This window comes from Schistocerca nitens, chromosome 9, assembly GCF_023898315.1.
Source record: "Schistocerca nitens isolate TAMUIC-IGC-003100 chromosome 9, iqSchNite1.1, whole genome shotgun sequence".
Taxonomy (NCBI): Eukaryota; Metazoa; Arthropoda; class Insecta; order Orthoptera; family Acrididae; genus Schistocerca; species Schistocerca nitens.
The window spans coordinates 210,743,549-210,770,510 of record NC_064622.1 but is presented as its reverse complement, the minus strand read 5'-3'; the positions used below and the strand labels follow the sequence as shown (position 1 = coordinate 210,770,510).

At 41.3% G+C, this 26,962-nt stretch overlaps 1 protein-coding gene across 1 annotated transcript in view; it reads right to left on the bottom strand.

The window, feature by feature from the left end:
* LOC126204122 (odorant receptor Or2-like) overlaps positions 1–26,342 on the bottom strand; it is a 70,073-nt gene extending 43,731 nt beyond the window's left edge. Inside the window, exons 1-2 of the mRNA XM_049938536.1 lie at positions 25,534–26,342; positions 15,522–15,621 (exon numbers count right to left, since the gene is read on the bottom strand). Coding sequence (XP_049794493.1) covers positions 15,522–15,621; positions 25,534–26,342 — 909 coding nt within the window. The remainder of the gene's footprint in view (positions 1–15,521; positions 15,622–25,533) is intronic.
* Positions 26,343–26,962: the final 620 nt, after the last annotated feature.

The window sequence follows — 26,962 nt, the reverse complement described above, 5'->3', positions numbered from 1 at the left end:
TTTCTTTGAGTTTCTTTATTGCTTGCACAATGTACGGGCTAAATAACATCTAGCACAGCCTAAAACCCTGTCTCACTCACATCTCAACAACTGCTTCCCTTTCACCCTCCTCGACTCTTAAAACTGCAGTCAGGTTCTGTACAAGTTTTAAAAAGCATTTCGCTTCATGCAAACTTCAGAATTTCAACGAAAGTAATTCAGTCAGCATTGTCAAAGGCTTTCTATTAGTTGACAAATGGTGCAAACATAAGTTTAATTTTCTTTAACCAATGTTCTAAGAGAAGTCTGCGGCTCAATACTGCCTCGCGTCTTCCCACATTTTTCCGGAATCCAAACTGAGCTTCTCCGAGGTCGGTTTCTATCAGTCTTTCATTCATCAGTACATAATTCATGTTTGTATTTTGCAACCATGACTGATTAACCTGATAGTTCGGTAATTTTCACACCCGTCAGCAACTGCTTTCTTTGGAACAGGCTTTTCTATATCTTGAAGTCTGAGGGTGTTTCGTATGCGTCATACGTCTTGCACATCAGATGGGATAGTTTTGCCATGGCTGGCTCTCCCAAGCTTACCAGTAATTCTGACGAAATTTCGTCTACTCCAGGTGCCTTGTTCTGCTTTAGGTCTTTTAACGCTCTAAAAAATCCTTTATGATATCATATCTCCAATCATTTCTTTACCTACCTCCTCTACCCTTTGTAAAATATAGACTTCAAGTTCATATTCTTTCTACCTCTAAGTATACTCCTTCTACATTCCAGTTTACCATACTTTGCTTATTACTGGTTTTCGATGTGAGCTCTTGATATTCATACAGCTTCTTCTCTCTTCTACAACCGCCTCTTTAACTTTCACTTATTTGGAACAGAGAATGGTGAAAAAAAGGGAAAGTGTAGGTAGGTATTCATGACTTATAGTTAGAGAGCATGCAGCTTTACTGTATGATTAAATGATGATGGCGTCCTCTTGGGTAAAATATTCCGGAGGTAAAATAGTCCCCCATTCGGATCTCCGGGCGGGGACTACTCAAGAGGACGTCGTTATCAGGAGAAAGAAAACTGGCATTCTACGGATCGGAGCGTGGAATGTCAGATACCTTAATCGGGCAGGTAGGTTAGAAAATTTAAAAAGGGAAATGGATAGGTTAAAGTTAGATATAGTGGGAATTAGTGAAGTTCGGTGGCAGGAGGAACAAGACTTTTGGTCAGGTGATTACAGGGTTATAAATACAAAATCAAATAGGGGTAATGCAGGAGTAGGTTTAATAATGAATAAAAAATAGGAGTGCGGGTTAGCTACTACAAACAGCATAGTGAACGCATTATTGTGGCCAAGATAGACACAAAGCCCATGCCTGCTACAGTAGTACAAGTTTATATGCCAACTAGCTCTGCAGATGATGAAGAAATTGATGAAATGTATGACGAGATAAAAGAAATTATTCAGGTAGTGAAGGGAGACGAAAATTTAATAGTCATGGGTGACTGGAATTCGTCAGTAGGAAAATGGAGAGAAGGAAACATAGTAGGTGAATATGAAGTGGGGGGAAGAAATGAAAGAGGAAGCCGCCTTGTAGAATTTTGCACAGAGCATAACTTAATCATAGCTAACACTTGGTTCAAGAATCATAAAAGAAGGTTGTATACCTGGAAGAATCCTGGAGATACTAATAGGTATCAGATAGATTATATAATGGTAAGACAGAGATTTAGGAACCAGGTTTTAAATTGTAAGACATTTCCAGGGGCAGATGTGGATTCTGACCACAATCTATTGGTTATGAACTGCAGATTGAAACTGAAGAAACTGCAAAAAGGTGGGAATTTAAGGAGATGGGACCTGGATAAACTGAAAGAACCAGAGGTTGTAGAGAGTTTCAGGGAGAGCATAAGGGAACAATTGACAGGAATGGGAGAAAGAAAAACAGTAGAAGAAGAATGGGTAGCTCTGAGGGATGAAGTAGTGAAGGCAGCAGAGGATCAAGTAGGTAAAAAGACGAGGGCTAATAGAAATCCTTGGGTAACAGAAGAAATATTGAATTTAATTGATGAAAGGAGAAAATATAAAAATGCAGTAAATGAAGCAGGCAAAAAGGAATACAAACGACTCAAAAATGAGATCGACAGGAAGTGCAAAATGGCTAAGCAGGGATGGCTAGAGGACAAATGTAAGGATGTAGAGGCTTGTCTCACTAGGGGTAAGATAGATACTGCCTACAGGAAAATTAAAGAGACCTTTGGAGAGAAGAGAACCACTTGTATGAATATCAAGAGCTCAGATGGCAACCCAGTTCTAAGCAAAGAAGGGAAGGCAGAAAGGTGGAAGGAGTATATAGAGGGTTTATACAAGGGCGATGTACTTGAGGACAGTATTATGGAAATGGAAGAGGATGTAGATGAAGATGAAATGGGAGATAAGATACTGCGTGAAGAGTTTGACAGAGCACTGAAATACCTGAGTCGAAACAAGGCCCCGGGAGTAGACAACATTCCATTAGAACTACTGATGGCCTTGGGAGAGCCAGTCATGACAAAACTCTACCATCTGGTGAGCAAGATGTATGAAACAGGCGAAATACCCTCAGACTTCAAGAAGAATATAATAATTCCAATCCCAAAGAAAGTAGGTGTTGACAGATGTGAAAATTACCGAACAATCAGTTTAATAAGCCACAGCTGCAAAATACTAACACGAATTCTTTACAGACGAATGGAAAAACTAGTAGAAGCCAACCTAGGGGAAGATCAGTTTGGATTCCGTAGAAATACTGGAACACGTGAGGCAATACTAACCTTACGACTTACCTTAGAAGAAAGATTAAGAAAAGGCAAACCTACGTTTCTAGCATTTGTAGACTTAGAGAAAGCTTTTGACAACGTTAACTGGAATACTCTCTTTCAAATTCTGAAGGTGGCAGGGGTAAAATACAGGGAGCGAAAGGCTATTTACAATTTGTACAGAAACCAGATGGCAGTTATAAGAGTCGAGGGGCATGAAAGAGAAGCAGTGGTTGGGAAAGGAGTGAGACAGGGTTGTAGCCTCTCCCCGATGTTATTCAATCTGTATATTGAGCAAGCAGTAAAGGAAACAAAAGAAAAATTCGGAGTAGGTATTAAAATTCATGGAAAAGAAGTAAAAACTTTGAGGTTCGCCGATGACATTGTAATTCTGTCAGAGACAGCAAAGGACTTGGAAGAGCAGTTGAACGGAATGGACAGTGTCTTGAAAGGAGGATATAAGATGAACATCAACAAAAGCAAAACGAGGATAATGGAATGTAGTCAGATTAAATCGGGTGATGCTAAGGGGATTAGATTAGGAAATGAGACACTTAAAGTAGTAAAGGAGTTTTGCTATTTAGGGAGTAAAATAACTGATGATGGTCGAAGTAGAGAGGATATAAAATGTAGACTGGCAATGGCAAGGAAATCGTTTCTGAAGAAGATAAATTTGTTAACATCGAGTATAGATTTAAGTGTCAGGAAATCGTTTCTGAAAGTATTTGTATGGAGTGTAGCCATGTATGGAAGTGAAACATGGACGATAACCAGTTTGGACAAGAAGAGAATAGAAGCTTTCGAAATGTGGTGCTACAGAAGAATGCTGAAGATAAGGTGGGTAGATCACGTAACTAATGAGGAGGTATTGAATAGGATTGGGGAGAAGAGAAGTTTGTGGCACAACTTGACTAGAAGAAGGGATCGGTTGGTAGGACATGTTTTGAGGCATCAAGGGATCACAAATTTAGCATTGGAGGGCAGCGTGGAGGGTAAAAATCGTAGAGGGAGACCAAGAGATCAATACACTAAGCAGATTCAGAAGGATGTAGGTTGCAGTAGGTACTGGGAGATGAAGAAGCTTGCACAGGATAGAGTAGCATGGAGAGCTGCATCAAACCAGTCTCAGGACTGAAGACCACAACAACAGTTAGAGAGGACAGCTTGAAATTGCAATGATGAAAGTTGGAAACTTGTGCAGGACACGAATCCAAATATACCGTTTCTGAAGAGCGTTTGCCTTAACCGCTTCGGCCATCTGGACACGATCCTTCACTGACTCAAGTTTCCAACTTATCGCACGCTGCAATACAGCGTCCCTCGTCCCTCGGAGACATGTCCAACGGAACAGACCCCATCCCGATATATACATGTCTTTATTGTTCCTTTAAGTGGTATCTATCTTTCGTCTGGTCAAATGTACCTCTAAATCCTTTCATTCGTCCTCTAGCCAATCTTTTTACACATTTTTGAGTTACTATTAATGCGTTCTTGCACGCGTTTAAAATCCCTTCCCCATTTTCATTTGCTTCGTCAATTAAAATATCTATGTCCTGTGACATCCAAGAACTGCTACTGGGCCTTCTCTTTTTACCTATTCGATCTTTTGCTGCCTTGCCTATTTCATTTCTCAAAGCTACCCATTCGTCTTGTACTATATTCCCTTCCGCTGCACTAGCAAGTCGTTGCCTAATGCTCCCTCAGAAACACCGAAGAGTCTCATCTCCTTTCAACTTAAACAGGCACCAACTCTTAATTTGTGACTTTGTTGCAATTTCTTCAGTTTTAATCTACAGCTCGTAAATAACAAATTGTGGTCAAGAGTCTACATTTGCCCCTAGAAATGTTTTGCAGTTTAAAATCTCGTTCCAAAATCTCTGTCTTACCGTTGTGTAGTCAGTTTGGAACATTTTGGTGTCTACATACATTAAAGTAAGAAATTGTTATCAAAGTGGCGTAATGAAAATGAATATTAGTTATTTTTATGTACGTTGGTTGGTAATGGAATTGCGGGAGGTGGAGGCTCTGTGAATGACCCTATTGCCAGAGACGATAGCCACAAGTATGGTGTTATCGTACGATATCCAGCACCGACTACGAGAAAGGATTAATTTCAGTTTCCTGGCGTAAATGTTTCAAATATGTTTGTTTTGTGTTGTAGATGTGCAAGCGAAAGGGGAATTTCAGCCAATGCAAATGCGAGAAAGACGCAGCAAGGCGAAAAATTTGTGGCCGCTTGTTTTCAACAAAACCAAGTAGCTGACCACAAGGAAGAGCTGCTAGTGGTACCGAGGGGCTACTTTACTTGAGAGAAAGTGAACTTCTTGACCTTCATTATCGACTACAGGTTTCGGTAAGCATGGTTACCATCTTAAAAAAAAAAAAATGGTTCAAATGGCTCTGAGCACTATGGGACTCAACATCTTAGGTCACAAGTCCCCTAGAACTTAGAACTACTTAAACCTAACTAACCTAAGGACATCACACACACCCATGCCCGAGGCAGGATTCGAACCTGCGACCGTAGCAGTCCCGCGGTTCCGGACTGCAGCGCCAGAACCGCTAGACCACCGCGGCCGGCTACCATCTTCAGATTTAGAAATATATAATAATCTTTTATAGTGATTTCAAGGTGGTAACCATACTCAGTGAAACAGTTAATCTACAGTAAACGTTATTTACAAGCGATCTTTGGTAAGAATTGCTCGTTCTCTCATGTCATTAATACAGATCGCCTCTTACCAGTGAAGGTGAGTAAACCAATGAGCCCATTTTAGCTTTTTATGAGGTTTTCGTTTTCGTACTTACACGCACTGTAGATTGCAGAGGTGCTAACACATACGAATCATTGATGCAGAACAGGAACATCGTGCAATTTTGGTAGTGGGTCTGATCTGAAGGAAGTTTCTGACACCTAAACGATGAGCCCTGTTTTGAGATTTTCTTCGTCAGATAGTGGCACTGCCAAAATTCTGTCGGTGGTAATGAAATTTTTGCCGACGACATAGTCCCGATTTCTGTGTGCGTGTTCTTTGTGTGTGTGTGTGTGTGTGTGTACAAATTTAGTTTGACAGGAAATTTACTTCGACAGGAGCCGACTTCTGAAGAGGAAGAGTCTTGACAAAATAAATTTGATGGATAGGGGCAAAGTGGCAATGACGAGGTTAAATACCCGCCTGTATTTACTTTCTGATTAACCTAGATTCAAAGAGAATACAATGAAAATCGGACTCAGTCGAGCACTGCTAAGAAGATGATAAATGTCTGGATGAGTCGTTATGAAATAAATGGTTAAAGCTGAAACAGAAATAACTATTCTACTGACAATCTGTGGCATACGTATCTACTGAAAGAAATAGACTAGATGCATAGTAAATATATGCAGAGAAATACGTCATACGAATCAAAAGCTATTAGGGATAAAGTGGTCAACAAAAAGAGTGGACAGAAGAATTTATATCGCTGACTGTTGAACTATGAATATATCAGCCTTTCGGATGTGAGCAGGTAATAAATGAACAAAGTTTTCAAGATTTTGTCAACGCTTTTGCCTAAATAAACTGAACGAAACTGCAAGAAGCACGCCGATAGACGCTGTTGGAAGCTAAATACTGAAAAAAATTTCATCTCTAAGTATAAGCCTGGAAGCTTTAAATGGTTCTATACGTGAATTTTCTCAAGTAAGAGATATTACAGGGAAATCATGTAGTGTGACATTACGTCACTGGGAGTTTTCTTAAAGTAAAGCTCGCAGATAGACCGTCAAGACCGTTGATCAGATTGATAATCATACAACCAAATAAGAGAAGTATTGACCAGCTAGGCATTAACTCTAGAAGAGTGCGTGGCAAGAGTAAAGTTATAAGTAACCTCTGTAGCAAAAGAATTTAGCGGTCAGTGATGAGACTGGGATGTTACAGGATACAACGCCTAACTCACTGGGACACGTTGTCCAATGGCGCAGGTCGCACATTTAGGTAGTTTAACAAGCCATTAGTATTCAGTGAAGATCCAAGTGCTTGCAATACCAAATACTGCTTACGTCCATTGCATAGCTGTAAGAGAGCCTTAGTTACCCTTTACTTTCTTACGATTTTTAAGCGTCCCATAATATTTTCCGTACGTTGTGTGACGAAGCGAGGTGGCGCTGTGGTTAGCACACTGGACTATAATTCTGCAGGACGACGGTTCAATCCCGCGTCCAGCCATCCAGATTTAGGTTTTCCGTGAGTTCCCTAAATCGTTTCAGGTAAATGCCGGGATGGTATCTTTGAAAGGGCACGGCCGACTTCGCTGACCAAAAGGTCGGACAACCTGGAGTGATGATCTGGAGTGCCACCTCGTTTCATAGTAGGACTCTTTGGTTATCATCCGGGATACCCACACTGGGTAGCGGTAGGTCACCGACACTCCACACTCCGACTTGTTGCCCTACATGGTAATCCGTCCGGAACTTACATTTCAGCAAGATAATGCTCTTCTGCGCACGGTGAGAGTTTCTACTGCGTATCTTCGTACTTGCCAAACCATATCTTGACAGCAAGGTCACTGGTTCTCTCCCCAAATGAAAAAGGTTTGAAATATTATGAGCAATGCTGTCCAACAATCTCCGGATTTTCTCGATCCAACGAGTCCATTAGACGGTATCTGCCACAATTTCCATCAGAAATACCCTCGATCTAGGGGTAGCATCTCGTAATCGAAACTTCCCCTATAACTGGAAAAAAATGCTTAAATTTTGAATGAAAATCGTCAGTAATGAGACCCGAAGACATCTGCCTTGTCATCATTGTTCTGCCAGCGGTCTTGTCTAAGAGGGCAGAGAAGCGGACAGAGGTCTAAGGCAGTTGCCCTTGGGATGGGAAATTGGCCCTAAAAGAAGAATCAGCAATGACCAACTGCATGGGGATGGAGAAGGCAATGGAAGACACGGCGTTAAAGGCACATCATGTAAATCAAAGGGTAGGTGACATGGAGTAAAATACAGAAAAACCAACGGAAAAATAACTTTCTACGGGTCGGGGCATGGAATGTCAGAACTTTGAACGTAATAGGGAAGCTAGGAAATCTGGGTATGGAAGTGCTAGCACTCAACCTTCACACAGTGTTGTCAGTGAAGTGAAATGAAAAGAAGAAGCGGACTTCTTGTCAGGTGAGTATAGGATAATATCAATATCAACAGAAAATTGTGTAGTAGGAGTAGGATTCCTTATGAATAGGAAAGGAGGGTACAGACTGAGGTAATGTGGATAGTTCAGTGCTACGACTGTTCACATCAGAATCGACAGCATACCAACACTGGAAAAATGTAATTCAAATCTACTTGCCAACACCGTAATCTGAAAATGAAAAGGTAGAGAAAGTATCTGAGGACATTGAACGGAAGATATGGTACGTAAGGGGAGATGGAAATCTAACAGTCATGCAGGATTCGAATGAGTTTCTAGGACTGCATGGAAGTAGGAATGAGAGAGGGGAAAGACTACTTTAGTTCTGCAATAATTATCAGCTAATAACAGCGAGCCACCAGTTCAGGAATCACAAGAGGAAGAGCAATACTAGGAAACCGCCGGGAGTTACGGAAGATTTCAGTTAGATAATGTGGTGTCACAGCCAGACACCACACGTGCTAGGTGGTAGCTTAAATCGGCCGCGGTCCTGTAGTACATGTCGGACCCGCGTGTCGCCACTGTGTGATCGCAAACCTAGCGCCACCACAAGGCAGGTCTCGAGAGACTGACTCGAACTCAGCCCAGTTGTACGGACGACAGAGCTAGCGACTAGACGTACGAAGCCTTTCTCTCTCATTAGCCGAGAGACAGAATAGCCTTCAGCTAAGTTAATGGCTACGAACTAGCAAGGCGCCATTAGCCTTACAGTGATCGTAATTAAAGTCTCCTTTGTGCGATGTACCACAATGATTGATTAAAGATATTATACCAGCTACGTACTTTTCTTCATAGCATTAATTACGTATCCTGTTCCAGTACTTCACGCCCGTCTGCGTTAGTCTAGCGTGCCTTTTAAGCCACCTCTATCTACAAGGTGTTGGCCCAGCTGCCGACACATCAGATAACACCAAGGTCCGGCAGAGATTTCGAAATCAGGAGCTTATACAGATTCAGATCACAGTTCAGTCGTGATGAAGGGTAAGCTGAAGAGAGCAGTTGGGAAGAATCATTGGACAAAAAGGTGGGATACGGAAGTACTAAAGAATGAAGAGACGCGTTTGTAGCTCTCTGAGGCTATAGATACGGCTATAATGAATAGCTCAATAGCCAGTTCAATTGAAGAAGAACCAACATCTCTCAAAAAGGCAGTCAAGGAAGTGGGAAAGAAAATCATACAATGAGGATAACGGCAAAGGAACCATACATAAATGAAGAGATACTTCAGTTGCTTGACGAAAGAAGGAAGTGCCAAAGTGTTCAGGGAAATTAAGAAATGCAGAAATACAAGTCCCTTAGGAATGAAGTAAATAAGAAGTGCAGGATGATAAGATGAAATGGAATCATGAAAATTTTGAACAAATTGGAAAAGAAATGACTGTCGGAAGGACTGATTAAGCATATAGAAAAGTAAAAACAAACTTCTGTGCAACTCAAAGCACGGGCGGTAACATTAAGAGTGTAGAGTGGAAGTCGCATTGTGAAATGCAGAGGAGAGAGCTGATAGACAACACACACGCCATTGCGAGTGGGGACGACCTGTCTGATGAGATGTGGGTCTGAGTAAAAAAAAAAAAAAAAAAAAAAGTCGAAGTACAGCATAATTTATTAAATTTCGCGCCTGTTCGTATCTAGAAGGTGGCAGCACACATCGCATGGGAGGTACCCAATATACTGTATTTCGCAGTCGATGGTGTGTATGTTCTGCATCATACCAAGTTGGTACGTGATCTATGAGTATGTACCAGACTAAAGCAATGTGATTTTTGTGAGCCGTGGCACGATACGCAGAGCACGTCAGCTGCTTAATTCATCCCTTATATGGTCAGAAGTTTATTTCGTGGATATTTTTGTTCAATTGATTACAGGAGTTCGGCACAGGAGAAGAAAAAATCACTGCCAAAAAGCGTCCCAGCCACCCTTAATCAGTAACAACACATTGTTTCCACTTCTAGGTGAATATTTATACTCAAGGACACATCAGTCTTACAGGCTACAGCAGTTTAAGGAACCAAATAAACATTTTGTATCACTAGAAGTCACTCGTTAGATGCGAACTCAGCCACAAGAATTCTACGCTGCAGGCTTTTAACGCCTTGCCAAATAATGGGAGAAGTGTTTAAGTATATTGAAAGGAAAAGAAAATTTCAGGAATTACACGACGCTCAGTTGTCTGTGTACCAGTTTTCGACTTATTTATTGACTCATCATTGTAGAAGAAGATAGACGAGTCGATAGGAAGAGATAGGGTATCTAGTATTAGACTCGGAAATTAGAAAAGCTTCTGACGGGTTATGATCAAATAAGGCAGAAGGAATGGATAACATTTCATCAGAATTTCTAGAATCAGTGGGGGAAAGTAACAACAAAACATCTGTTCACGTTGTTGTGTAGAATATAGAAGACTTGTGATATAGCATCACACTTTCGGTAAAACATCATCCACACAATTTCGAAGATAGCAAGAGCCGAAAAGTGTGAGAATTATCACACAGTCAACTTAACAGATTACGCATTCAAATTCCTGACAAGAACAATATACGGAGGAAAGGGGAATAAAACTGAAAACATTTTACATCACGATCAGTTGGCTTTAGGAAAGGCGAAAGTACCACAGAGGCATTTTTGACATTGCAGTTGATAATGGAAACAAGACTGAATAAAAATCAAGACACGTTAATAGGATTGTTGACCTGGAAGAAGTGTTGAACAATGACAAATAGAGGAAGTCCTTCGAAATTCTGAGAAAAATCTGGGTAAACTGTAAGGAAAAACAGGTAATGCGTAATATGTACATGAACGGAGAGGGAACAATGAGACTGGAAGATCAGGAACGAAGTGCATGATTAAAAAAGGGGTAACACACGATTGCAGTCTCTCCCCCCTCTGTTCAACCTATGCATCGTAGAAGCAATGATTGAAATAATAATAATAATAATAAAGATTCAACAGTGGGATAAGAATTCAGGGTGTAAGGTTGTCAGTGATAAGATTCGCTGATGACATCGCTATCCTCAGTGAAATCTTCTTCACAGGGTATTCTGAATGGAATGAACAGTCCAATGAGTACAGAATATGGACTCGCAGGAAGACTAAAGAAATGACAAGTAGTACGAATGAGAACAGCGAGAAACTTGAGATCAGAACTGGGAAGCACGAAGTAGATGAAGTTAAGAAATTCTGCTACCTAGACAGCAAAATAACCTATGATAAACAGAGCAAGGAGGACAAAAAACGAAGACTAGCACTGGCAAAATGAGCAATCCTCGCCGAGAGACGTCTACTACTGTCAAATATATGCTTTAAGTTGGGGAAAAAACTTCTGAGAATATACTGTACCTTTGGGGGGCACAGAAATGTATGGAAGTGAAATTAGGCTGTGAGAAAACTGGAACTGAAGAGAAAAAAGCAAATCAGATATGGTGACACAGAAAAATTTAGAAAATTTGGTGTAGTGATAAAGTATTGAATGAGGAGATTAAAAAAATCGGGAAGAAAACGAATATATGGAGAACGCTGATAAGAAGGGATATGATGACAAGACAAGTGTTAAGACATTAGGGGAAGGACTTCCATGTAAGGAGAGAGAGCTCTATAGGGTAAAACAGTTGAAGAAGACAGATTGGAATACATCCAGCAAATAATTGAGGGCGTACGTCGCAGCTGTTACTATGAGACGGAAAAGTTGACACAGGACAGGAATTCGTGGCGGAACACACAAAAATAAATAAACAAAATACAATAAAAAAAGAAGAAAGAGAGAGAGAGGGGGGAGGGAGAGAGGGAGGGTGAGAGAGAGAGGGGGGGAGAGACAGAAAGAGAGATAGAGAGCCCTCAGAAAGACATCCAACAACTCTGTCATTCAACGTTAAGCCGAATAACTGTTTGCATAAGGGCGAGAGGTGTACCAATATGTCGTTGACTTGCTCAGTTTGTGAAAATCTTTCTCTTGAATAAGTTACCTATATTTTTGCGAAATCATTATCATTTGTATGTCTATATATGTTCATTCCATCTACCGATTTCCGTCCCATTCTGTCTATTCCTTCGTGTTGAGTCACTTTTTTGTCTTAGCTGTATGAATCAGTTACGGAGGATCAGTTTCTATTACTCCAACAGATATTTTATGTCAGGCAATTTTGGGAATTATTTTCCAACACTCTGAATATCATTGCTACTTGATTTATAGTGTCCATACGATAACGGCACTCGCCTTTCCTAGAAATCTCCAACCTTCTTGTCCAGTATGACCTAGAGACGTTGCCATTTTTTTCTCCTCCCACGATGCCACTATGCCATCAGCTTGAATTTGCTGGCTGGTTCCACGCGTGTACTGCCATATGCAACAAATTTTGGGATGAGAGTAGCATGATCTGTACTGACTCTTCAAAAGAACTGCCTTTGTTGCAAACTTACTCAAATTCTAGAACATATAACGGTATAATGGTTAATATAATGTAACATTAAAAGGATTCGGTACAGTTTTTGTTAATGTGTGGTCGCTCCACATATAGTTTCAGATAGTGATGAAAGTATTTTGCAATTTGTGGAACAGTGGGTAACATCTGGAAGAATGTTTGGCTAATAGTACAATTACGTTCCTATTTTAGTATTACTTGAATAAAATACGACTCGAAAGTAGTGGTCGAACAGATAGTTTCCATGCAGGTGGTTCAACCTGTTTCTAGTATCAAGCGTAAGGCAGAAGGCAAATGTATAGGAGCGATGAAATGTTTTCTGTTAGATGACGTTGCTGTAGCATTTATGGAGTGCAGAGCTCCTTCCATGTGGGTACATTAGCATCGAAATGTAGGCACGGGATTAGTGTAGCATCTGAGACTTTCCGCATAGCGTTCCGTAAATGCGCCAACGTGAACTATGGCGACGTTATCAGGAAATGCGTCTTAACAGGCTTTTACTGGCTACAAAAGAATAAACGTCGGTAGAGATCCATTGGAGAATGAGAAATGTGTGTGGGGCGGCTTGTCTGTCTAAAACAACCGATGTGGAATGGTGCGCCTAGTTCTGTGCTGCTTCATGATAACAAATGTTCCCAAGTCGCAAACCTAAATCCGTAGTTACTCGAAATCAAGTGGGAGGCACTCGAGCACCAACCCTATAGTACCGAACTCCCGCATGTGATTATCTCGTCTTCGGTTCCTTAAAATGGGCTTTGAAATCTCAACATGTCCGTCAGACGAGAACGTGCAGCAGGCAGTTACGTACTTCTCCACGGAGCAGGACATGGTGTTGTTCATAGCGGATATCTTAAATCTGATGCTTCGGTAGGATGATTGCCTCAATGCTCGTGTAGAATTTGCCTGATTGGGATACCGATTCTGAACCGTACGGCTTTAGAACAGAAACTTATGATCGCTCCTTATACAACTACAAACATCTTAAGGTATACGTCTGTCATAAAATGTATGGTGCACGCAAAATAGAATATTGATTTCTAATGAAAATGTCCTAAAAATAGGCGTGTCCTTAGTGATGTATTCAGACCTCCATGGTCGTGAAACAATAATTCGCACTAAGTACTGACGAGATCTAGTAACGAATCACAAGGAGAAAGATTTCAGTTCATTGTTTGATGGTAGTAAAATGTTATGAGTGATCATATACTTTACCATTACAGTTACTGCAAGAAGAAAACTTAAATCTGTCACAGATTCGTAAATTTTCTTTTCGGATACTAAACAGAATGTACGAACGTCAGTTCCAGTCAGTTGCACGATTTCTAATGCAGAGGATATCTGTACCAGATTCTCTTACAACCTGCTACCCAGCACGACGCATCTAGAAATAATCACTTTCATTATTACAAAATAAACAGATTTCGAGGCAAGATAGAGAAAAGGGAGAGGGGACTGCTTCTGACACTGAAATTTTCGGGATTTATTTATACCAACGTTACCAAGGTAACGGGTAATGTTAGGCTCCGCCAGTAACTGGAAGGGTTTTCATTCGGAGTCGCTAGTATAATAGAAGAATTGTATAATGTTATCGTTCCATTTCATACTACTATATAGGGTGTTTGTAAGATGAAAAGGTTTACAGTCACGATTATTTAAATGCGGAGTTTAAAACTAACATCTTAACTTTTGTGATGCACATGACTTTATCAAATAACTGATCCCCGTACAGTCCTAGTAGTATTTTATCATTTATGTGTGCGTTCCTATACAAAAAGATTGAGACTTTGAGTTTCGTGTATGGTGACTAACAGGACATTGAAAAAATTTTATTGACAGATTTACCGCAGACATAGTCGTAGCAAATATCATCTACTGGCATCAACGAGTTTGGCAGAGAACAAACTGCACAGTCTACGGCGCCTCCTGAGAAACTTACCAACTGCAACAACAAGAGAACTTTCTGGTCTCAGAAAGTCGACAAAGATACAGGACAGTAGTAACTATCATAGATTGACACCGTCGATATAATCATTACGATCAAAACCTAAACAGTGACTACAATCTAAGCAATCCAAAGAGGCCAAAAAGCGTGCGCAGTGCAGCAAACGTCATGATCTGTATCATCAGCGGAAAGTACGGAAAACAGGCTGGCGCCAGTAACACAAAGTTTGGTGCAAGGTTGTTGTTATGTGGTGAAACTGATGACGATTTACACAATCAATAGGGAGGACAACAAAGAATATTGTCAAATTAAACACCTTTCAGAAGTTAGATTTCCAACCTTACTTTATTTGGCAACCAGTTTCAGCGTTATACTACGCCATCTTCAGGCCCCAGACTGACGTGTACGAGGAATCTACATCGGTTGTAATCGAAACAGGGGCCAGCAATGCTGGTATTAGTAGATATTTACTACAGTAATCACTTCAGCTGTCAACTGCCAACTTTTCGATCACAACCGAGTTAGATTCCTCCTACACGTCCGTCAAGGGTCTGAAGAAGGCTAGTACAACGCTGAAACTGGTTGCCAAATAAAATAAGGATGAAAATTTGACCTGATAGGTGTTTAATTTGACATCCTCCAACGAACAGCCGAGTCCCGCCACCATCTCTGAAAAGAATGACATACAGAACAAACAACATCGACTGTCATGAGTCAGCCACACACCAACTGCACCGTAAAACTCACGGTAAATGAGTTAGCTATTCTCACTGAAGAAATTATTTTCTGAACACGTCTGTAACGTTACCCGAAATATCCTACCTTACCACATGACTCCTCCTTTCCGAACTAATCTGAAAGCGTGTTGCAATACTCTGCTCGTGCAACTGCGTGATACAATGTACTCATAGAAACCTTGGATCTTGGTCTGTGTCTATAAAGAACAATAATTCCCAGATTTATCTGAAATATCTGAATTTGCTCCCCCGTAACATTCTAATACTGGCGGTGCAGTAATAAAGAAAGAAAAAAAATGACAGGATTGTCTGGTGATTCTTTACTAAATAGTGTAACAGAAAAAAATACATGTCAAAAATTAGCATCATTCGTAAGATTATGTTGTAAGACAAGTAAATAAACTACTGAATAATTGTGGAGCCATCGATTTTTAATGTGCATCACTAATGCAATGGTGACATATTGTAATAAACTTACGAATGTTGATTGAAACAGTCCTAGACATATAATAAGAACGCTGCAACCGAACGACGTCATAGCGACGGGATTCATTGTGATCTGCAGATGAGGTACGAAACTGTAACAGAAGAAAATAAAACTGTTGTTAAGCGAAGCAGAATCCTGCTCTCCCTCTTATGTGATCATCAGGTATCTATCAAAGGCTCTTTTGTTCGAAGGTAACTTCTTTAAGAAACAGATCGCCATAAAGTATAACACAGTACAAGTAATAATATGGGATCCGTTGTGTTATTGTTACGAAGCAGCTTGTTTCCTGGTCATATAAAAAGCTGAAAAATATGCAGCACGCTCAAGAAATGTGTGCAATGTCACGAGGGAAAAATATGAGCATACCGAAGAGTTATAGTGTTAGTTATTTATAGTGTTTATAATGTTAGTAATTGACGGGAAGTCATCAAGTAAAACAGATGTGATTTCTGGTGCTATAGGCCCTTTGTTGTTCCTTATCTAATGGCTCGCTCTGAGCACTATGGGACTTAACATCTGAGGTCAACAGTCCCCTATAACTGAGAACTACTTAAACCTAACTAACCTAAGGACATCACATACATCTATGACCGAGGCAGGATTCGAACCTGCGACCGTAGCGGTCGCGCGGTTCGAGACTGAAGAGCCTAGAACCGGCTTCCTTATCTATATAACCGATTTGGCAGACAACCTGAGCAGTCCTCTTAGGTTGTTAGCAGATGACGCTGTCGTTCATCGACTAATAAAGTCATCAGAAGGTCAAAACATATTGCAAAACGATATCTGTATAGGGCGAAATTGGCAAATTACACTAAATAGCGAGAAGTCTTAAGTCATTCACATGAGTGCTAAATGGAATCCGTTAAACTTCGGTTCTACAATAAATCAGTCATATCTAAAGGCCGTAAACTCAACCAAATACCGAGAAATTACAACTACGAACAACTTAAATTGGAAGGAACACGTAGAAAATGTTGTGGGGAATGTTAACTAAAGACTGCGAATTATTGGATGGACTTAGAAAATGTAACAGATATACTAAGGAGTCTGCCTACACTACGCTTGTCCGTCCTCTTTCAGAATACTGCTGCGCAGTGTGGGATCCTTACCAGACAGGATTGACGGAGTACATCGAAAAAGTTTAAAGAAGGCAGCACGTTTTGCACTATCGCGAAATAGGGAAGAGAGTGTCACTGAAATGGTAAAGGATTTAAGGAAAGCGTCATTAAAACAAAGGCTTTCTTCTTTGATGCGGAATCTTCTCATGAAATTCCAGTCACCAATTTTGTCGTCCGAATGCGAAAAATATTTAGCTGATATCGACCTACATAGGGAGAAACGATCACAATGATAAAATGAGGGGAATCAGGGCTTGTACTGACAGATATGCGCTATACGAGATTGGAACAATAGAAAATTGTGAAGGTGGTTCAATGAACCCTATGCCAGGCACTTAAATGTGATTTGCAGAGGATCCATGTAGATGTAGATGTATTTGTCACGTTAATCGATGGTTAGACAGTGCTCAGGCAGCCTGTTTATGCATCCTCTGTTTTGAGTCTGCATGCAGTCATCGTTCTGAGGTTAGAGGTGAACAGTGTCTGCAACATATAATCTGGGCTTCAACCATCATTCACTGACGAGTAAGTACTGCTTATGAACACCTTCACACATTTGAACGAGATCGCCTTGTGGTCGTGCAGGAAATTGGTTTGACGTATCAACGGGTTGTTGCACTCGTTGGGGCAACGCATAAATGGTGTCGCTGTCCTCAGCAGTGGCCGGTGAAACATCCTCACACCTGTAGATCAGGCGCTGGATGTCCACCTAGTAGAGATGCATGAAAATATACAGGGTGGTCCATTGATAGTGACCGGGCCAAATATCTCACGAAATAAGCATCAAACGAAAAAACTACAAAGAACGAAACTCGTCTACCATGAAGGGGGAAATCAGATGGCGCTATGGTTGACCCGCTAGATGGCGCTGCCATAGGTCAAACGGATATCAACTGCGTTTTTATAAATAGGAACCCCCATTTTTATTACATATTCGTGTAGTACTTAAAGAAATATGAATGTTTTAGTTTGACCACTTTTTTCGCTTTGTGATAGATGGCGCTGTAATAGTCACAAACGTATTAGTACGTGGTATCACGTAACATTCCGCCAGTGCGGACGGTATTTGATTCGTGATACATTACCCGTGTTATAATGGACCATTTACCTATTGCGGAAAAGATCGACATCGTGTTGATGTATGGATATTGTGATCAAAATGCCCAACGGGCGTGTGCTATGTGTGCTGCTCGGTATCCTGGACGACATCATCCAAGTGTCGGGACCGCTCGCCGGATGATTACGTCATTTAAGGAAACAGGAAGTGTTCAGCCACATGTGAAACGTCAACCACGACGTGCAACAAATGATGATGTCCAAGTAGGTGTTTTAGCTGCTGTCGTGGCTAATCCGCACATCAGTAGCAGACAAATTGCGCCAGAATCCGGAATCTCAAAATCGTCGGTGTTGAGACTGCTACATCAACATCGATTACACCCGTACCACGTTTCTATGCACCAGGAATTGCATGGCGACGACTTTGAACGTCGTGTATAGTTCCGCCACTGGGCACAAGAGATATTACGGGACGATGACAGATTTTGTGCACGCGTTCTATTTAGCGACGAAGCGTCATACACCAACAGCGGTAACGTAAACCGGCATAATATGCACGATGGCGGCGAAAAGTGGAACATCTGCGACCTAGGCGGGTTAATGTATGGTGCAGCATTATGGGAGAAAGGATAATAGGCCCCCATTTTATCGATGTCCGCCCCGGTAGCTGAGTGGTCAGCGTGACAGACTGTCAAATCTAAGGGCCCGGGTTCGATTCCCGGCTGGGTCGGAAATTTTCTCCGCTCAGGGTCTGGGTGTTGTGTTGTCCTAATCATCATCATTTCATCCCCATCGACACGCAGGTCGCCGAAGTGGCGTCAAATCGAAAGACCTGCACCAGGCGAACGGTCTACCCGACGGGAGGCCGTAGCCACACGACTACATTTTATCGATGACAATCTAAATGGCGCAATGTATGCTGATTTCCTACGCAATGTTCTACTGATGTTACTAGAAGATGTTTCACTGCGTGACAGAATGGCGATGTACTTACAACATGATGGATGTCCAGCACATAGCTCGCTTGCGGTTGAAGCGGTATTGAATAGAATATTTCATGACAGGTGGACTGGTCATCGAAGCACCATACCATGGCCCGCACGTTCACCGGATCTGACGTCCCCGGATTTCTTTCTGTGGGGAAAGTGGAAGGATATTTGCTATCGTGAGCCACCGACAACGCCTGACAACATGCGTCAGTGGATTGTCAATTCATGTGCGAACATTACGGAAGGCGAACTACTCGCTGTTGAGAGGAATGTCGTTACAAGTATTGCCAAATGCATTGATGTTGGCGGACATCATTTTGCGCATTTATTGCATTAATGTAGTATTCACAGGTAATCACGCTGTAACAGCATGCGTTCTCAGAAATGATAAGTTCACAAAGGTACGTGTATCACTTTGGAACAACCGAATTAAAATGTTCAAATGTACCTACGTTCTGTATTTTAATTTAAAAAACCTACCTGTTACCAACTGTTCGTCTAAAATTGTGAACCATATGTTTGTGACTATTACAGCGCCATCTATCACAAAGCGTAAAAAATGCTCCAGCTAAAACATTCATATTTCTTTACGTACTACACGGATATATAATAAAAAATGGGGTTTCCTATTTTTAAAAAAACGCAGTTGATGTCAGTTTGACCTATGGCAGCGCCATCTAGCGGGCCAAGCATAGCACCATCTGGTTTCCCCCTTCAAGCTAGACAAATTTCGTTCTTCATAGTTTTTTTCGTTTGACGCTTATTTCGTGAGATATTGGACCCGGTCACCATCAATGGACCACCCTGTATAACATACAAAAGGGCAGTTCAATCAGCTGTCAATTGTATTCGGGTGATTCATATGAAAACGTTTCCGACGTGCTTATAGCCACACAACAGCAGTGGCGTTTGCGTAGAATTGCGATTGATAACAGACAAGAAATCCTGCGTGAAATAAAATCAATGTGGAGTGTACCACGTTAATACAGTGGGCGTTAGTAGGCAATGGCAGGACACGACTTACGCGTGTGTCCTTACTAACGGCCCGACATCGCCTACAGCGATTCTCCTGAGCTCGTGACCGTGGCCTAGTCAGATGAGTCCCGATTTCAGTCTGTAAGAGATGGGTAACAGAAGAAATACTTCAGTTGAATGATGAAAGGAGGAAGTACAAACATATTCCGGGAAAATTAGGAATACACAAATACAAGTCGCTGAGGAATGAAATAAATAGGAAGTGCAGAGAAGCTAAGACGAAATGGCTGCAGGAAAAATGTGAAGACATCGAAAAAGATATGATTGTCGGAAGGACATACTCAGCATACAGGAAAGTCAAATCAACCTTTGGTGACATTAAAAGCAATGGTGGTAACATTAAGAGTGCAACGGGAATTCCACTGTTAAAAGCAGAGGAGAGAGCAGATCGGTGGAAAGAATACATTGTAAGCCTCTATATGGGCGAAGATTAGTCTGATGTGATAGAAGAAGAAACAGGAGTCGATTTAGAAGAGATAGGGGATCCAGTATTAGAATCGGAATTTAAAAGAGCTTTGGAGGACTTACGGTCAAATAAGGCAGAAGGGATAGATAACATTCCATCAGAATTTCTAAAATCATTGGGGGAAGTGGCAACAAAACGACTATTCACGTTGGTGTGTAGAATATATGAGTCTGGCGATATACCATCTGACTTTCGGAAAAGCATCATCCACACAATTCCGAAGACGGCAAGAGCTGACAAGTGCGAGAGTTACCGCACAATCAGCTTCACAGCTCAAGCATCGAAGCTGCTTACAGGAATAATATACAGATGAATGGAAAAGAAAATTGAGAATGCGCTATGTGACGATCAGTTTGGCTTTAGGAAAAGTAAAGGGACAAGAGAGGTAATTCTGACGTTATGGCTAATAATGGAAGCAAGGCTAAAGAAAAATCAAGACACTTTCATAGGATTTGTCGACCTGGAAAAAGCGTTCGACAATATAAAATCGTGCAAGCTGTTCGAGATTCTGAAAAAAGTAGGGGTAAGCTATAGGGAGAGACGGGTCATATAGAATATGTACAACAACCAAGAGGGAATAATAAGAGTGGACCATCAAGAACGAAGTGCTCGTATTAAGAAGGGTGTAAGGCAAGGCTGTAGCCTTTCGCCCCTACTCTTCAATCTGTACATCGAGGAAGCAATGATGGAAATAAAAGAAAGGTTCAGGAGTGGAATTAAAATAGAAGGTGAAAGGATATCAATGATACGATTCGCTGATGACATTGCTATCCTGAGTGAGAGTGAAGAAGAATTACATGATCTGCTGAACAGTCTAATGAGTACACAGTATGGTTTGAGAGTAAATCGGAGAAAGACGAAGGTAATGAGAAGTAGTAGAAATGAGAACAGCGAGAAACTTAACATCAGGATTGATAGTCACGAAGTCAACGAAGTTAAGGAATTCTGCTACCTAGGCGGTAAATTAACCAATGACGGACGGAGTAAGGAGGACATCAAAAGCAGACTCGCTATGGGAAAAAAGGCATTTCTGGCCAAGAGAAGTCTACTAATATCAAATACCGGCCTTAATTTGAGGAAGAAATTTCTGAGGATGTACGTCTGGAGTACAGCACTGTATGGTAGTGAAACATGGACTGTGGGAAAACCGGAACAGAAGATAATCGAAGCATTTGAGATGTGGTGCTATAGACGAATGTTGAAAATTAGGTGGACTGATAAGGTAAGGAATGAGGAGGTTCTACGCAGAATCGGAGAGGAAAGGAATATGTGGAAAACATTGATAAGGAGAAGGGACGGGATGATAGGACATCTGCTAAGACATGAGGGAATGACTTCCATGGTACTAGAGGGAGCTGTGGAGGGCAAAAACTGTAGAGGAAGGCAGAGATTGGAATTCGTCAAGCAAATATTTGCGGACGTAGGTTGCAAGTACTACTCTGAGACGAAGAGGTTAGCACAGGAAAGGAATTCGTGGCGGGCCCCACAAAAAAGAAAAAAAAAAAAAAAAGAGCTCATGGTAGGTTTCGAGTGTGGTGCAGACCCCACGAAGCTATCGACACAGGTTGTCAACAAGGCACTGTGCAAGCTAACGGTGGATCTATAATGGTGTGGACTGTGTTTACGTGAAATGGACTGTGTCATCTAATCCAGTTGAACCTCTTGGATACCATTTTCAGCTATTCATGGACTTCCTGTTCCGAAATGACAATGGAATTTTTATGAACACGTCATCGGGTCACAGTTGTCCGAGAATGGTTTGAAGCATATTATGAACAATTCGAGCCAATTCTTCGGCCACCCAGATCGCCCCACAAGAATCCCATCGGTCATTTGCGGGACATAATCTAGAAGTCAGTTCGAGCATAAAATGATGCACTGGCAATATTTTCACAATTATGGGAGGCACTGGAGACATTATGACTCAGTATTTCTGCAGGGGACTTAAAACGACTTCTTGAGTCTACGTCATTTCGAGGTGCCAAACTACGCCTGGCAAAAGGAAGTCCGAAACGATGTTAGGAGGTATCTCACGACTTTTGCCACCTCAATGCAGTGTCATGAAAGAGTCGACTAGAGAGTGGAATTGAACTCTGTTGTCTTCAGTAATGAGAGCAGATTCTGCCTGTATGTGACTATTGGACGCTCACGCGTCCACGACACGTACGGCTCTCCGCACTCTTCGTGGGATTTGGACCGCTCTCTATTACAACTCGAGGTGTTACTGCGGGGTAAAATAGTCAGTTCCCCGTATATTTCTCAGGTTATTACTATGCTACTGTCATTTTTTTCCACAAGCTGATATGCTTGTTCGGCAGGAGTACGCCCGTCCGCGTACGGCTGTCGGGACACAACGAGCTTTTCGTGGTGTGCAGTAACTGCTGTGGCTAGCATGTTCACCAGATGGATCTCGCACCAACTGAAACGTATCGGACATTGTGAAACAGGAATTTACTAGTTCTCCAGAGCCTGAAAGAATCGTTGCCGAATAGCAACAATAGGTGTTAGTAGCTAGATGCTTGCGACACTCTATTGAAGGTTGCCATTCTACAACTTTAAAATCATTTACATGCGATAATAGGTGCCTGCAATGCCGTCAGATTGGGGAGGGATGTTTCATTGTGTAATTATGCATTAGTTAAGCCCACTTTGCTGTGACATTTGTGCTTCATTTTGTCTGAGTTAGTTACCATATGTGCCTACAATGATGATCTATATGTACCATGCCCTGTAAACAAAATGATCTTGTCACTTCAGGTGTTCATTTTTTGTAGCTGTGTAGTAATAGATAGATTTGGAGCTTGGTAGGTCATTTATTATTGCATTAATATTGGAATAATAACACAGTCTGTGCTCTTGTTTGCTACACTCCGGAACCGCGTGACCGCTACGGTCGCAGGTTCGAATCCTGCCTCGGGCATGGATGTGTGTGATGTCCTTAGGTTGGTTAGGTTTAGGTAGTTCTAAGTTCTAGGGGACTGATGACCTCAGCAGTTTAGTCCCATAGTACTCAGAGTCATTTGAACCATTTTTTGTGCTCTTGTTTATTTTAGCAACTTCCTAAGGGAATTCCTAGAGCCCTAAAAAGGAATGTGCCAGATGTATTTCAGATGTAGTTCAGTGCAACACCGTGGCCTGTCTTCTCCATTATGATTATGATTACATTGTCTATAGCAGGCAACTCTGAGGCCGATAAACGCTTAACATCTTTTAAGAAATAGAAATGGGAAAGTTGTCGTTCCTAGCGTAGTCAAAGACATACTGGAAAAGAGTAAATGATGAAAGATTATAATTTAATTTTCCGATGGCTCTGGTTTCAATAGCGAAGAATGCGATCGCATCGGGAGAAAGACAGGCGGAAAAACTGGCAGAAAAATCGATAGAGGAATCAGTACTGTTTTTATCAGGAGAGGTTTATTTAGTTTACATTGACATATGTTGTATAGCGCACTCTTTAATATGTTCACCGACTCTGAGAATCAAACTTTCAATAAAAAATTAAATATATTGTTGGTATGAGTACCTAACATGGTATAAAAATATTCGGAGGGGAACTTTACCGAAAAATTGTTTCATTCCTTCTCTGTAGACAATTACTACCTCAATAGGAAACTTCTATACCTCTATGATAATGAATAAACATTTATTCATCTACTGTTGTTACATTCGAGAAGGAGTGCGTCATATACATAAAGAACTGATTCAACGATTAATGTTTGTTATAGAAAAGAGCGCTTGAGGCTGGGGATAACCATTCTAGTTGTATCGGAATTCAATCAACTGTAGAATGAAATACGTTACAAATAGGCCTCAAGATGCCTTATATAATATGGACAAAATGTTTACAGACAAAATGTTTACATTATCGAGTAAGTATTTTAACGAATACTAGTACGTGACAATGTTACTTCAGTACAGGATTTATTTGCAACTTTGGGTCAGAGTCCATCTGAAAAGCTTGTGAACTCGTCGTGGGGTAGGTTGTACTGAGAAATAACTGTTACGGAAAAAGATCGATACGTTGCACCATTTCCGATTAAATTAGCATTTAAATTATCGAATCAGGCCGTTGCACATGCAGATTCAAGCGGTCCGCCCCAGACGGTTTCACCAAACGTGTTCCCCGTTTGGTTTTCTAAAACCGAACACGACAGCGGTACAGGAATGGGACATGGGGAGGTAGTACCGATCGAATCTGACCCAAAGACCGAGCAGCGTAGTGCGCTGTAGTACACTATGAGAACAACTGACACGAACTGTACCCGTATGTTAAATGTATTTCGAATTTTTTCTTTTCGTTATCGACATTTCATGACAGACATACGGTAATATACAATTTTATCAGTCAGAACGGTTGAGAAATTATTCCAGAAGTGATGGTCAATATTCAGGTATATAACAATAATGATCATTCGAAACAAATAATTCAAGTAAACAAGAGCTCTAAAAAGCACGTCTTAAGAGCTATGAGCAGTTCTTGATCTTCGATGGAGTGAAACAAATCTCTTATACTGAAAGCTCTTTGCTTTCCATATTTTGGGCTGTGGTAGTATAGACCAAAGAAACGAAAAAATGTCCAGTAAACAAGTGCTCTAAAATGCATACCTTAAGAGCGATGAGCACTTGTTCAAATTCGCTTGTTTGAAACAACTCTCCTCATGAACAAGTGCTCATAACTTTTGAGATATACATTTTACAGTACATGTTCACTTGACATTTTTTCTTGTTTTAGACGTACTACCACTTCCTAAAATATGGAACGCAAAGAGCTTTCAGTACAAGAGATTTGTTTCACACCAACGAAGATCAAGGATTACTCATAGCTCTTATGGCATGCGTCTTTAAGCCCATGTTTGTTTGACGATTTTGTTTCGAATGATCATTTTGTCATATCCCTGAATATTAACCATCACTTCCGAAACACCCTGTATTATTCACATTCATTATTCACACGTAAATAGAGATTTGCGAAGAAAAGGTGGAAAATTAGGTGAATGAGAGACTCAAAGCCTAGTTTGATTTTAATTTTTATGTAAAATTTTATAATATCAACCAACACAAACTGACCACTTTAATCAAAGTTTTCATCTACTTTTGTCATATATTAGATTGTAATTTTTGACAAGCAGAAGCTGAACCCATTTTCGAGGATTTTTCAATGATGTTCAGAAAATTTCGTAAGAACCCAACCCTTACTTCAGATTACCAACTGATGAAAATGTAATTTTTTCTGGCACTATTATTAGCCTAAGGCCTGTTTCTCATATCTTGTGCAGTTTGTCAAATGATTGAATGCGTCAGCATAGTCCATACGATTTGCAACGTGCTCTAATACGTACCTGAGAATTTTTTGATGGCTTTCGACGCAAAGACACAAATCACTGTACATTGTGTCACTGAACCTCGCTCCTGACCTCTTCTTAGAATACTCGAGTGTCTCGTTGTAGCCGTCATTCTTGAGAGACAAAATCCGCCTTGCAAGGATATCCAGTTGCGCAGCCAGCAGGATCATGATCGACGCGAGGAGACAGTCAATACCGAAACTCATCTGCGTCATCCACAAGCCTGCCGCGCACTGAGCGAAGTACGAGAGGCCGTACAGTTTGGTGTTGTTGTCCCAGGCGTGCTGGGCGAAGGGAAGGAGCCTCTGCTCTGGGTATACGATCCTGGGCATGGGGAACCACACGAAGCACTGCGAGAACATGAAGAGCAGCAGCGCCAGGGACAGGCGGAAGGCACGCCTCTGGGAACTGCGAAAGATGGCCGCCAGTGGAGGGTGCCTGTCGCAGACGTCGCTTTGGACAGACAGCAGAGCCGCCACGTGGCGGGCCAGTGAATTGTAGAGCCGCCTATCGTACACGAAGAACATCATCTGGATCAGGCCGTTCAAGTTGGAGACCGATGACATCATCACTAGCGTCACCTCGTCCATGTCTCCCCAGGCAAAGTAAATGGTCAGCAAGCACTCAGTCAGGTTCCAGAGGCCCAGAATGAAACCATAAAATGTGTACAGATTGAACAGTCTTGTCTCACACAGCGGCCAGAGGCCGAAAAGATACAGGTGGCGAATGTTGGGCTTCAGTACAGACTGACCACTCTCAGTCCAGGTCAGATTCCTTTCAAGATCCTTTTCCCGCACGTGGTCCATGTCAGTGAGAAATGGCTACTGTCTTCCTAAGAGGCCCCTAACTACTTCTGCCTGTGCTTGTCCTCCGCTACGAGTGGAAAGACCTACTGAACGATTCTGCAGCTCACTCGCTCTTCGAAAAGAAAGGTTTAAGGCTGCCTCTCTCTCTGTATTTATATATATGAATGCAGCTGGCACCAATTACCCTTGTGCTATTAAGTTTTAAATAATCGACTAATTTCGTCGATGACTTATTCACATTGTTTGGCACGTAATTACTTCCTACTTATATAAGATAAACAAACGAAGAACGTCAATTACAATAAATAATGGAGTCTTTCGCTTCCCTCATGAGGCAATAAATAAACTGTTAAAACCTTTAATTTAAAATTGTGCTCCACCTAGAAGCGTTACACACTGTCCATCCTTTGGAAGCAGGCGTTTAACACACACACGCACACACACACACAAACAGAGAGAGAGAGAGAGAGAGAGAAAAGAAGATAGTTCGATTCTGTTTTGAAAAGTGCACTGAGATCGCGTTAAACTTTTGGAGGCACATAAAGTGAAATAAAAACGCTCGCGGCAGGTCTTAGAGCCATTATTTAAAATGTCAGTCTGAATCACAGATTTCGGAATAG